The 14,520-nt window shown below is 43.0% G+C and overlaps 1 protein-coding gene across 5 annotated transcripts in view; it reads right to left on the bottom strand.

Annotated features, from left to right (window-relative positions):
* Positions 1-14,520, bottom strand: part of IGF1R (insulin like growth factor 1 receptor) — a 287,658-nt gene that overhangs the window by 81,711 nt on the left and 191,427 nt on the right. For all 5 annotated transcript variants that reach the window (XM_068275134.1, XM_068275136.1, XM_068275135.1 and 2 more), the window contains exons 3-4: positions 7,002-7,311; positions 6,142-6,281 (exon numbers count right to left, since the gene is read on the bottom strand). In XM_068275134.1, coding sequence (XP_068131235.1) covers positions 6,142-6,281; positions 7,002-7,311 — 450 coding nt within the window. The remainder of the gene's footprint in view (positions 1-6,141; positions 6,282-7,001; positions 7,312-14,520) is intronic.

Here is a 14,520-nt window from a genome sequence, read left to right as displayed (position 1 = left end):
AAGAAGTTTTAAATCAGGATGATACCATTTATTGGCTAACTACAAATGAATAAGAATAAACAAGCTTTCGGCCTTGCAGCCTTCGTCAGGTTTACATCCTGTTAGTTTGCAAGCTGGTGGTACAGACAGCTTATATACATGCAACATCAAAAGGGAAAACAGATATTTTTTTCAAGCATAATAGAGTAAACAAGGATCCTTATCTTACCCCATTTAGATGGTCTGTTTGTATTAAGGCATCTTAATGACGTATTTATGCTTGAAAAAAAAATATCTGTTTTCCCTTTTGATATTGCATGTATATAAGCTGTCTGTACCACCAGCTTGCAAACTAACAGGATGTAAACCTGACGAAGGCTGCAAGGCCGAAAGCTTGTTTATTCTTATTCATTTGTAGTTAGCCAATAAATGGTATCATCCTGATTTAAAACTTCTTGCTTTTTTTGGAAGGTGCGTGTCCCGTTACATCTGGCGTAGAAGTAACACAGCATTTCAGCAAAAGAACATCATACCAACAGTAAAATATGGTGGTGGTAGTGTGATGGTCTGGGGCTGTTTTGCTGCTTCAGGACCTGGAAGGCTTGCTGTGATAGATGAAACCATGAATTCTACTGTCTACCAAAAAATCCTGAAGGAGAATGTCCGGCCATCTGTTCGTCAACTCAAGCTGAAGTGATCTTGGGTGCTGCAGCAGGACAATGACCCAAAACACACCAGCAAATCCACCTCTGAATGGCTGAAGAAAAACAAAATGAAGACTTTGGAGTGGCCTAGTCAAAGTCATGACCTGAATCCTATTAAGATGTTGTGGCATGACCTTAAAAAGGCGGTTCATGCTAGAAAACCCTCAAATAAAGCTGAATTACAACAATTCTGCAAAGATGAGTGGGCCAATATTCCTCCAGAGTGCTGTAAAAGACTCGTTGCAAGTTATCGCAAATGCTTGATTGCAGTTATTGCTGCTAAGGGTGGCCCAACCAGTTATTAGGTTCAGGGGGCAATTTCTTTTTCACACAGGGCCATGTAGGATTTGAGTTTTTTTTTCTCACTAAATAATAAAAACCATCATGTAAAACTGCATTTTGTGTTCAATTATGTTATCTTTGACTAATAGTTAACGGTTTTTGATGAGCAGAAACATTTAAGTGTGACAAACATGCAAAAGAATAAGAAATCAGGAAGGGGGCAAATAGTTTTTCACACCACTGTATGATCCTGTAACAGTGAACTTGCACTCTAAATTTGCCTGCTTGGGGAAGATCATTTCTAGATCAATGAGACCATCATATCGTAGTTCTAATAATAATTATTCTACATTAAACAGAAGTAAGGAACTTGCATCTACAAACTGAGGGGAGCCCTGGATTTTTTTCTAAAGAAAGCCAGTCATTTTAGACCAGGCATGGGCAAACTTAGCCCTCCAGCTTTTAAGGAGCTACAAGTCCCACAATGCATTGCATGAGTCTGACAGCCACAGGCATGACTCAAAGGCAAATGCATTGTGGGACTTGTAGTTCTGTAACAGCTGGAGGGCCGAGTTTGTCCATGCCTGTTTTAGACACATAACATACATTTCAATTTGCTATATTGCTTTATTTTACAATTTTTTTTATTTTATTTAGCCAGCCTTGCGATTTTAATAAAATTAAAACAGGTTATGTAGCCAACCTTGATGCCCAGACAGGACCAGCAGTCAGGTGATCTCACCATTTCTGCTTTACAGCTGGCACAGGGAATGTAAGGTTGGGGCATAAAAAAAAGACCTTTGGCTGGTGTCTGTGCAAAACAATTTAAAGGACACCTGAACTGCGAGGGATATGGAGGCTGCCTTATTTATTTCCTTTTAAAGAATGCACATTGCCTGGCTGTGCTGCTGATTCACTGACTACTTTTAGCCAAAAGCCCTGAATAAGTATGCCAATCATGTGAGTCTGACTGAAGTCTGACTGGATTACCTACATGCCTAGTTCAGGTGTGTGATTCAGACACTACTGCAGCCAAATAGATCATCAGGGCAGCCAGGCACCTGCTATTGTTTAAATTAAAATAAACATGGCGCTTCCATTTCACTCTCAGTACAGGGATACTTTCAAGCCTCACTCCAGGCACAAGTTTATTTTCCAGATATGCGTAGCCACAGCTTGCTTTTGTCTGAATATTAACACACACACCCCCCCACCAAGTAGCTTATGTTAAGTTTGAGGAGCAGAAAGTGTCCAGTGTCTCTTCCCCTGTCCAGACTGGCATTGCTTTAAGGATGCAATCTACTCATGAAGGAATAAATCTTCTATCTTTATAAGTAATTCAAGTAACAACACTAAATCATAAAAATAGAGACCTGTGGAAAACAGAAGCTACCATTTTGTATTGCAATTCACAACTGCAAATACACTGAGCAAGACAGAAGATTCAAGGGCATGCACAGTTAGCTGATATATTTCTTTTCTGAGTGTATCTGCCAGTGTATGGCCTGCATTAAACTGCTGTAAGCAGCAATTCCAAACGTGCTGCAGAGACCTGGGTGAGAGACGGAAGGTGCCCTGTGCTCATTTGCAGTACAGGAATAGGGGGGTGGTTATTTGTACATGGCAAAGCAGCCAGAGATTATCTTGTGACACTGAGCTGGCTCACAGGCTTCTGGGAGCAGCTGTGCTGGGGAGGGCAGCGGGACATGATCCAAAGTCATCACTGGACACTAGTTGTTTCCCCAGGTGTGAGATCCTACTGCTTTGTTATTGTGTGTGTCACAGCCAGCACATTCCTGCTGCCACCTGGGACAGTGAGCTGTAACAACACGTAAACAGACACGGAGCATCGCTGCTCGCAAAACTGCATGCATTTGCTGTATGTACCTATATGTGTTTCATAAATATGGACACCTCAAACTCGATTTACCTTATAAGCTGCCTCCACCAAGGCCTCCGAGACCAGCTTGTATTTATCAAAAAAGCTGTGAATAGTTTATTTATCAAACAATAAGGGCCCGTTTCCACTAGAGCGAAACTGCATGCGTTTTCTGCATGCAGCTTCACATAGCCAATAATAGTCAATGGGCCAGTTTCCACTTGTCAGGAAATGTGTGCGGTGGCCTGTGAAGAAAAAATCTGCACAGCAGAGCCATCAGAATTCGCACACCGCAAGGTTAGTATGCGATTCGCCTGTGTAATGGAAAGCGGAAAAGCCGCCGCATGTACTGACAGCAAGGCGGCTGATTCCGCGTCCAGCGCGGCGGTTTGCACGCAACAGCGTGCGTCTGGTGTGGCTGGGTCTGTTAGTTCACACAGGTTGAGAAATACGCGCGCGCTGAGAGGCAGAACCTTTATGACAGCCGAGGAGGGATCAGCTGACCAGGTTGGTCAGCTGACCTCAGAGCAAGTGACTATTGGTCAATCACTGACGGGTGGCGCCGGAGAGCGCTGCTCTATATATAGTCACTGCTGGTCAGTCTCAGGTTGTCTGCCGTTGCAAACACTTACGTGGAAGCACTCAGACCTTAGTCAGATCCTACAGTGTGTTAGAACCAGGAGGACCTGGGAATTCACACTGAGCCAGATTACTTCTGTTTATCATTGTGTTATACTTCAGACTAGTTCCAGGGTGTCGAGACCACGGACCTCACACCCAAGATTAGGGACTTTGTGTTATCATTGTGTTATACTTCAGACTAGTTCCAGGGTGTCGAGACCACAGACCTCACACCCAAGATTAGGGACTTTGTGTTATTCTGTTATACTCCAGACTAGTTCCAGGGTGTCGAGACCACGGACCTCACACCCAAAACTAGGCATTGTTTGATATCTGTTATGACCTACTGCTCTTCTGACTATCCCTCTGCTTTCTGATTCGGTACCTACACATATCTGATTATCTGTTGCCAACCCTACCTGCCTTTGGATACCGAATCAGCCTTCTGTCTCTGTACCTTGCCTGTCCGTGTGTTGCCGACCTGGCTAGCCCGACCTTGAAAGCCATCTTTCTCCTTTAAGAGATAGTCTCCAGACCTGCTAGTGACATCCACCTTCAGGTGTCACTCACTCACAGGTTCTTCCTACCTTCAGACTGGGACTCCACCCCTTTGGAGATCTCAGGCTGCTGGAGGGTCTTCGCACTTCTCAGAAGGCAGTATCGCCCATACTGCCAAAGACCACCTGCTCCTCGGGTGGTCTTACTCAAAGTAATTACTGTTGCACCAAACACTCACACTATATAGGTGTCCAGAGGTTAGGTATACTTGGATTATCGGTGATTCTGCAGATCATCAATAATCAGGTATATATCTGTATTCTTGGTGATACTGCAGATCACCAATAATCAGATTCTCTCTGTGTGCTGACACCGATCGTTACAGCCTGTAAGGTAATAGGAAATTCGCATGCGTTTTCGCTATTCAAATGTGCATACGTTGTCATGTAAAATCAATGTAAAAGCACACAGGCACTGACATGCCTGAAAATTTTAACGCGTTTTCGCTTTAAAATTCGCATACAAAAGCGTACGAATTCTCATCCGCATGCAAATTAGTTTATGCGTTTTCCACAAAGAAATCGCACCGCACTAGTGGAAACGGGCCCTAAACAGACCAAAAAAAAAAATAAGATCAATATTTGGCTGGCCGTCTTTACACAGCAGATATTCTCTAACGGCAGAGCTGGATAAATCTCAGGAGCCAGGCAGCCAATGCTCCATAGAAACTACAGCTGCTGCCTCACTGGGGCCTTTTCTAATTGTTGTCAGTAGAGCTGGGTCATGAGGCTCTCACCAGTTTCTGAGCTGGACAGACATTCAGTAATGTGCCTACCCCTGCATATCTTATTCCAAACATTCTAGGAAAATGTATAGGTGTGCCACTGTACACTTTAGGTGTCAAATCTTAAAGGGAACCTTAACTGAACGGGGGGGGGGGGTAAAGAGTTTTACTTACCTGGGACTATTACCAGCCCCCTGCAGCAGTCCTGTGCCCTCGGCGCCGCTCTGGAATCCTGTGGTCCCCCGCTGTCACTTAGTTTCGTTTTTGACGACTCAGCAGTCGCCGGCCGTCATGCGTATTATTGGACGCATTCACCAATGCAATTAGCGCTATTGCGGACCGCAACGCGTACAAAAATACGCGTTGCCGCATATCTATGCATGCGGAATGCGGCAACGCGTATTTTTGTACGCGTTGCGGTCCGCAATAGCGCTAATTGCATTGGTGAATGCGTCCAATAATACGCATGGCGGCCGGCGACTGGTGAGTCGTCAAAAACGAAACTAAGTGACAGCAGGGGACCAGAGGATTTCAGAGCGGCGCCGAGGGCACAGGACTGCTGCAGGGGGCTGGTAATAGCCCCAGGTAAGTAAAACTCTTTACCCCCCGTTCAGTTAAGGTTCCCTTTAATTACGTCTATGCAAGAGATCCCAGCTTGGCCCCATCATGTTGGGATCACAGATCTGTGGAGACAGTGCCAACTGCACAAGATCACTAGCACTACCTTCAGAAACTACACTGTTATTATGTATGTATCTAGAGCTTTTACCTTCAGCCACTTTACAGTAAATATCCTTCAGACTAATTCAGATTTGATGAAGGCGTAGCCAACACCAAAACGTATCCTGTCACCAGCACACCAACTGGGTGACATTCCAAGTCTAGTCCACCAGTTAGACATTTACATAAAAAGTTGCTGGCGACAGTCTCCACTGTGGAAAGATGGGAGTGCTAAATCCATCCACACCTATAGCTTCCCGCCTTTGCTGCAGTGCTGGACTTTGGTTGTTTGCTTCAATCTAATTCCCTCTACAGTCATGGTCTACTCTATTGTAACTAAAGCCACCAAGACATTGTTCTGGCTGAGACTTGAACTGGGTACCTAATGCTGCAAAGTAGGAGTGCTACTCACTACACCACCGAGCTGCCTTACATGCAAGAGAATTTCTGCTGTGTTAAATTCAAATGGTGTACATTATTGATTTAATTTACATTTTCAGCCAGTTTACTACTTTGTGAGGTATTTTTATTAACAAAATATGGCAAGTGTAAACAAAGTCTATAAATCTGGGTTCCTTTCACAAGCGTGTAAGATTTGCTCTTGTATCACTCTAGGGAGTTAGAAGTGCCGATTGCCATCACTGGCCATGTATACTGAAGCTCGTCATACTTACGGCCTTTACGGATGTTAAGCAGCAAGTTGCCCCTAAGCATGGTACATCCTTCCAGCATTTGCGCTGCAGTGACAGAGTCTATGGTCCTCTCTTCTGGACACTCTTTCGGACAAGGGCCTGCACATGGAACGCAGAACATGCTGCAAAAAAAAAAAAAAAAAGGTGACTCATCAATCTCAAACTTCACGTTACAACCTGCAATTTAAAGTATTAGCTAATATTTATTTCTAAAGGTGACCATACACTACAAGGGTCAGATAATCAGTATTATTATTATTTAGACTTTATATAGTCTCGACATCTTACGCAGCGCTTTTACAGAATTTATGTTGTCGTTTTACGATCTGCCTCTCAGAGAGGCTAACAATCTAACCCCTAATCTAACTGGGTGGAGTCAGTTAACTTTTCTGTATGTTTTTGGGATGTTGGAGGAAACTGGAGTGACCGTATTACTCAAAATGGTGAAAAACTGGGAGGAGGCGGGGAGACAGAGGGAGGAGGAGAGAGTGTCATGAGCAGTTTGAGGGGGGAGAGAGATAGTGAGTGAGTGTGTGTGTAAGGAGTTGAAGGGGCGGGGAAAAGAGAGAGAAAGACTAATAGCAAGGCAGAAAGATGTACAATCCATTTCCTGATCCTGTCAATATCAGGCATTAGAAAACCACAATGTACTAAGAAGTGCAATATACCCTAATGTACCCTAGAAAGCAACACCCTACAAACGTCTTGTGTTGTTCATGCTACTTGTAAAGTTATTATGAAAATGAAGCTGGTGCAAAACTGCAAGGGGGCAAGGGAGGGGGGGGGGGGGAAGGGGGAGAAACCCTGAGCCCTAGTGAAACATTGCAAGGAGCCATGTTTACCTTTGATTTTCATTGACGCTATATCCGGATGGACAGCTTTCCACACATTCCCCATTGTGGATGATGAAGCGGTTTTGTCCGGTATACATGGTGTGCATGGTGGCACAGTCATCCAGAGTGATGCAGCGCCAGCCCTCAAAGCTGTAGGTGTTTGTGGGACAGCTAGGAACACATCTGCCCTCATAGTAGAAATGCTGGCAAGCCACACAGGCGCTATCATTGTTCGGAGCAATACAGCTTCCCAGGCACTCCGGATGGCAGCACTCATTCTTGTCAGTACAGGCTAGTCTTCCACACTCACTGGGGCACACTGCGGAGACAAAACAGGAGAACACAACTGTAAGACACACAACTCAAGAGTAACTGATCATCATATTTTCAATGTAAGCCTAAGCATTATCTAGCACAAGGTGTAAACCACAGAAGTCCACATATTGTATTTCTATTTTTAGGGAAGGGTAAGAAACTAAGATTCTTGCTGATATCTGGATTCCCATTGGAGAATTTTTTGTTGACTTCCTGTCCTACCATAAGCGTCACTGAGAATAATAAGAGCTGTGAGTAAAGATACATTTTGTAGTTGCATGGAAAAGGTTTAGATTTAAAAAAAAAAAAAAAAAAAAAAAAAAAAAAAATCGGTGAGGTTGTGGTCCGTATCTACACTTCCTGTTTGAGGGACAGAGTCACGGAGAACAGGAAGTGAGTAAAGACTCAACAACAACATAGATGGCAAATGTAGCCCCTCCTACTTTATGCAAAACACAATAAAAGTTTAGACTTAGTTGAAATTTATAATACATCAAAAAAAAAATTCTGCTCTGTACATATATCCTACAAATTAGCAGGTTTGTCGTGTTCCTCTTAGGTTACTGCTATACTTAAAGGGAACATGAAGCGAGTAAAATTATTTACAATACGTAGCTGCAAATGAATATTACATACTAACCTCACCGTCAGTTCCTCTCAGAAGCTCACCATTTACTTTTTACAGTGATCCCTTCCAGTTCCGACAATATTTTGTCAGAACTGAAATATACCAGTTGCTGTCAGTTACAACTGAATATGCAAGGAAATGTCCATGTTTCCCTATGGCTCAAGCAGGTGATATTAAAGTTTAACAGTGTGCTGACCAGGAAGCTGTTATGGGGTAATGGCCATTTTTAAAATGAAGGACGGAGAATTTCATTGATCACAGGGGACAAACAGGACGCAGGAGAGGAGAAAAATGATTAAAGGAATACTATCGATTCACATATTTTTTTCAATTCACACAGGGATTGTTTGGGAAGTGCTGCTAAGTACTTTTTAGTAGCAACTTCTTTGTTTACTGTTAGCAAAATACTTTCAAACTTTAACTGACGGCTGACTGAGCCATGAGGAGAGGGGAAATTCCCCTCACACTTGATAGTTAACTCTGTGTAGTTCTGTGTGTGACAGAGATAAAGCTCCCAACAGCTGCAGCTTCTGTGTCCTGTGTTTCTGACTGAAGTGTCTGAAGAGAGCAGAGGAAATGTAACTAATTGTCACAGCTTTTCATACTGTTTTTGCTTTCAGAGTTTGATATGTTTGATATTTGCTTTCTGTAGTCTGATATGCAACTCTGGCTGTGCATTGAAGCAGACACCCCTTCTGCAATTGATTTGTCCCAATATAGCTAAATCCTACACTCAATAAGGTGCAGTTTTTGCCTCTGATATTTAACATGAAAAGTAGGAAAAGGTTTACACAGCTACTTAGACATTATTTGCACACTGTCATTTTATAACACTTGGGTATCGATCGTATTCCTTTAAGAAGTACACTACTACACAGGATGTAAGTATGACCTGTGTATGGTCATTTTGACTTTTTATTTTCAGTTCAGGTTCTCTTTAAGGTTTCACTGCCATATTTTCTGGACAAGAAAAATGTATTAACTGATAACTGACAAATACTGTCCACTCATATCAAACATTATTCCCTTTGGAACTGTGGCCCTATATGTAATTAAATCATAACATGGGATGAAACTCCATATTAACTGAAAAAATAAAATAAATCATGCAATACATTATTTATTTAGCTTACCTATCCTATTGTTTCTTTTGTTGACTGTCATATTTAAGAGATATGTGATATAAAAAAGGAAAATAATATTTCTGCTGGTCTCCATCTTTACTGTTTCTCTGTGATGCCAAAAGTGGCATCACTTCTGCCCTTATCTTTTTTTTTTTTTTTTTAAATTAAATCAGCTCAGTGTTAATTTACAGCTTACTGTCCCTCTCACAGCAAACATCACCTAGATAAAAGGCGTATGCTGGGTACACGATGCAATTTCCCGCTCGATCAGCGGGATCGAATATTTCCGACATGTTCGATCAGGTTTCGATCGATACAGCCGTCGATTTTGCATACTTAAAGGGAGGGTTCAAGCAAAAAATTTACGCATTAAACCGATAATGCGTAAAAATGTATGTGTTAATGTTCCTGCACTAGCGGGAATGCGTAAAAATGTACGCAATGCGTCCCGCCGACCTCCGAGGTCAGAAAGCTGCCAGCGGGGGACTGGAGCAGCAGTGAGTGACTATGAGGGCACAGGATGGCTGCATGGGGCTGGTAGAAGACCCAGGTAAGTGAAACTCATTTTTTTATTTTGCTTGGACATTCCCTTTAACATGCTAAATTGACGGCTGTATCGATCGAAACATGTCGGAAATAATCGATTGATCCCACTGGTCGAGAAGGAAATCGCATTGTGTGTACCCAGCATTACATCACAGTGTCAACTCATCATGGTAAAAACAGGCAGTAGTTACAGGGAAAAACAGGCAGTAGTTACAGGGAAAAACAGGCAGTAGTTACAGGGAAAACCAGGCAGTAGTTACAGGGAAAACCAGGCAGTAGTTACAGGGAAAAACAGGCAGTAAATATGACAAAGCATAACGCTTACAGCTGAAGAACGATGGGAAGGAAAATGTAAACAGTTATATGATGCCGCAATAGGTAGAACCTTACCCATGCAAGCAAAGGGGGCAAGCTCCATAACAAAACACATTCATCAGTAAGGAGTAGAATAGAAACGCAGCACCAACTCCATGCAGTTAGGTTTATTGGATTAAGATAAAGGGCATACAGGCATAGGGGGTACAGACATCGGCCGATGTCTGTACCCCCTATGCCTGTATGCCCTTTATCTTAATCCAATAAACCTAACTGCATGGAGTTGGTGCTGCGTTTTTATTCTACTCCTTACTGACGAAATTACTGCTGAAGCACATCCAGGTTGGGAGGATTTAGGCTGGTTTCACACCAGGACGTTGCGTTTTAGGGGACGTTATGGTCGCATAACGTGCCCCTAACGCAACGCCTGGTGCTCCCTGCTTTGGACGTCAGAGTGAGCCGCGTTGTGCAGCTCACTCTGGCGTCCGTGATGCGTACTCTTGTGCGCATGCGGCATCACTTGGTCCCGCCGGCCAAATCGCTGCACAGAGCGGCCGCTCCAGGAAGTAAACACTGCACGTCACTGAGTGCAGTGAATATTAGCCATGTGCCTGGCCGCTCTCCGCTCCTCCCCAACGTTACTGAGCATGTGCAAGCAGTCTAACGCGGCTCTGCCGCTTAGAAAGTACTGCATGCAGTACGTTGTCTGGTGGCGCAGCGTTACTATGTAACGCAACGTGGGCACTGTGAACAGCCCATTGATTTTTCATTGCTGTACGGTGGGGTGCGTTACCGGCTGCTCTAACGTGCACCTGTAACGTCCCACTGTGAAACCAGCCTAAGTGTTAAGATTGTCCGCTGCTGCATCTGGTGCTGACCTTTTCTTCTATCAATTTTGTAACAAAACACATTCAGCTGGATCACGCATAAACACTAGGGATGAACTATGAGATGCAAATATTTCCACGTTCATGAAGGATTATGTTAATTTTTATGCTAATATATGCAGCTTGAAAATGGACCAATCAAAATAAACCCTTTGTGGGACTTGATTGGTCTATTTTCAAGCAGCATGTATTTGCATAAACATGTACATAATCCTGCATGAACTCGGAAATATTTGCATCTCATTGATCAACCCTAATGAACACAACATGATGCCTACAGCCAGCTCTACAATGAATCTCACATGCATTGACCAATAGAGATTTGTGGCTTGCACAGGAAATCCATTAACAGCATTGCTGTCACTATAGTCATTTTGAAAGCACTTTAGAATAGGTGGCATATCAAATGCAGTAAAAAAAAGTGAGGGGTTAACTGGAATCTACAACAGAACACATGGTTTGAATGACCCCAGAGCACATTCTCGTATAGACGGAACAGAGGCACCAAAAAGTGTAAAATAAGATAAAAACGTTTAAAAATCGGGGGGGGGTGATGGGTGGATCCACCTCTCCCGCAGGTAAACAAGCGGAGATGTTGATTTTTCAACACATAAAAAGTTTATTCATACACTCCAAACAATAATGCAACGCGTTTCGCGGGTTCAAACCCACTTCATCAGGCTATGAGTGCGGAGTATAACACTTGTGTACAGGGTCTGTCAGCTTAGCGCCTCTATGCACATTCTACTCCCCTTATGCAAGCATAATTATACATAATGAAGGACAGATGAAAGGCCACTCCAATAGAAGCACTACAGAAACTCCATTTGAAGAAACCTACCTGTCGGAAAGGTAAAAATCAATGAAAGCGTTTACAGGTGGTCAGCCAGCTCAGTATACGACAGAAAACAAGATTAAGTGTTTTCGTCACAAAACTGATATAGAGTACTGTACTAAACAGCAGGATCCAAAGATTGTCAGTAATGTGCTCAGTGTCTCCACACAGATCTGCATGTAAGCAGAGGGGAAGGTGAAGCTGAAGCCTCCAGGTGCAGAGAGATACCAGCACTCATTCATGAAAAATCCAGTGTTGCCCATTACTATGCCTTCTAGGTGGGTTGAGTGCAGAGGAATAGGGTGAGGGCCTACAAAGACAGACATTGCTAAGTGTAATAAGTACCCCAATCCTAACCTCTGGGCAGGAGGAATCCTGTCATTTACCTCAAACAGAGTCCATTACAATCTGATGGTGGCCCTGGGTGTTGGAAAATGAGGTTGTTGTCTTATCTGTATTTATGCCATACTTCTACACAGATCCCTGACTTTTCAGCTCACATGTTCAAAGTGTGGTCAGTAAATACTTTAAGAGGAACCTGTGGTGAGAGTGATATGAAGGCTGCCATATTCATTTCCTTTTAGACAGTGCAAATCGCCTGGCTGTCCCGCTGATCCTGTGTCTAATACTTTTTGGCCATAGACCCTGAACAGGCCTGCAGCAGATCAGGTACTCTGACTCAGCTGACTCAGATTTTACTGCATTAGCCATATGCTTGTTGCAGGGTTTTGACTCAGATACTACTTATTCCAGAAGATCAGCAGGGCTGCCAGGCAACTGGCATTGTTTACAAGGAAATAAATATGGCAGCCTCCATATCCCTCTCACCTCGGGTTCCCTTTAAGAGGAATCTGTGGTGAGTGGGATATGGAGGATGCCATACTTCTTTCCTTTTACAAAATGCAAGTTGCCCGACTGTCCCCCCTAATCCTGTGCCTGTAATACTTTTAGCCATAGTCAGGTGGCCTGACTTGATTAGCGCACTTGCTTGAGTCAGGTTTGTGAGTCAGCCACTGCTGATGCCAGAAGATCAACAGGACTGCCACAAGCAACTGGTATTGTTTAAAAAGGAAATATGGCAGCCTCCATATCTCTCTCACCTTGGGTACACTGGGTGACGATCTCTTTCTGCTAGTGGCAGTTCTTGCTCCTCACAATATTGTGCTTTTTCTCCTGTATCTATATACAGTTTCAACAATACCCATTCATGTAAAGGTCGCCTTCCTTTTGGCCTCCCATGAACTTTTGTCTGTGGATTGGGGGGGGGGGGGGGGCATGATATCAGCAAACAATCCCAGACTACATTTACACACCACTCTCACTTTCTCTTCTCCTCCTGTTTGTTGCAGTAATGGGTCACCTAACCCTGGTCTGGGCACTTGCCCAGACTGGCATTCTCTGCACACCAACCTCCAGCTCACAGCACTCATGTTTCAAATCTCATTCTTCCTGCTCTCACTATTGATACCTTATGGAATGTCTGCAGAGTCAGTACATTTCAACATATACGTGACCTCTTTATCTCCAATTCTCTCATTTTACTGGGCCTTACAGAAAAACTGCTACCCCTGCTGACACAATCTCACCTGCTGCACGGTCTCTGGCAACTTAAAAGTGCAGTCACACATTCAGTGCTAGAAATAAACAAGGTGACGGTGTTGGTGTACTTCTGTCAGAACACTGCTCGCTCACTCCAATCTCCTGCACGTGCCTTTTCCCTTTCATCTCAGACCGTGTCTTTTCACCAATCAGTCCCAAATGACTGTAATGTACTGTTCCACTAGCCCAGCCACTCTTCTACTGGACCATTTTACTCCCTGGCTAACCAGTCGTCCTGTCCACTGACACACCTTCAGTCGTCATCTGAGACTTAAGCCCCATGCACACGCTCAACAGCAGCCTTTTATGCAGCGCAATTATCAAACAACTTTTGTTGTGAAACAAGTTGAAAGAACCAAAAAAAGTTGTTTGTTATTGTTCAAACAACTGATCAGACATAAATCCAAAAGTTGGATTGATGTGTGATCAGTTGTTTGAACAATAGCAAACAACTTTTTTTGTTTTTTTCACAACAAAAGTTATTTGATAATTGCGCTGCATAAAAGACCGCTTTTTAGCGTGTGCATAAGGCTTTAAACATCCGCACTGAAATTGGAGATGTTATTTGATAATCGCGCTGCATAAAAGACCGCTTTTTAGCGTGTGCATAAGGCTTTAAACATCCGCACTGAAATTGGAGATGCACAAAAAAAAAACCAAAGGATGCAGTGTGGAAGGGGATGGATAAACAAGTGACACTGGATCGAGTTCATGGATCATGAAAGGAGGCCAAGCGATGTTGGTGAGAACAATCACTTTTATAATATTCAATGGGGGACGGTCAGGAATGATTATTTTGGCTAGAGAAATATCTATAGCTTAATTTGTTAGTGCTGAATTGAACTCTACATAGTAAAGTATAGTTCTGTCTCCTTAAAGAGGAACTGTAGCAAAAATCTTAAAATTTAAAACCCTTACAAATAAGAAGTATGTTTCTTCCAGAGTAAAATGAGCCATAAATTACATTTCTCCTATGTTGCTGTCACTTACAGTTGGTAGCAGAAATCTGACTCAGAGTAAAATGAGACTGGCTCATTTTACTCTGGAAGAAACTTACGTCTTCATTGTATATGTTTACATTTTAAGGTTTTCGCGACAGAGGTCCTTTAAGGCCTCTTGCACACTACATGTGCTTACGATTTTTTATACGATCCGATTTTTTATTCAAAATAAAAAAAAAAACATAGCAGCATGCAGTATTTTTTAATCTGAATAAAAAAAAATCGGATCGTAAAACAATCGGAATCACATGTAGCGCGCAAGAGGCCTAAAACAGAGG

Source organism: Hyperolius riggenbachi, chromosome 3 (assembly GCF_040937935.1).
Source record: "Hyperolius riggenbachi isolate aHypRig1 chromosome 3, aHypRig1.pri, whole genome shotgun sequence".
Lineage (NCBI taxonomy): Eukaryota > Metazoa > Chordata > Amphibia > Anura > Hyperoliidae > Hyperolius > Hyperolius riggenbachi.
Note: the sequence above shows the minus strand (reverse complement) of the source record. Positions and strands in the feature narration are given on the sequence as shown.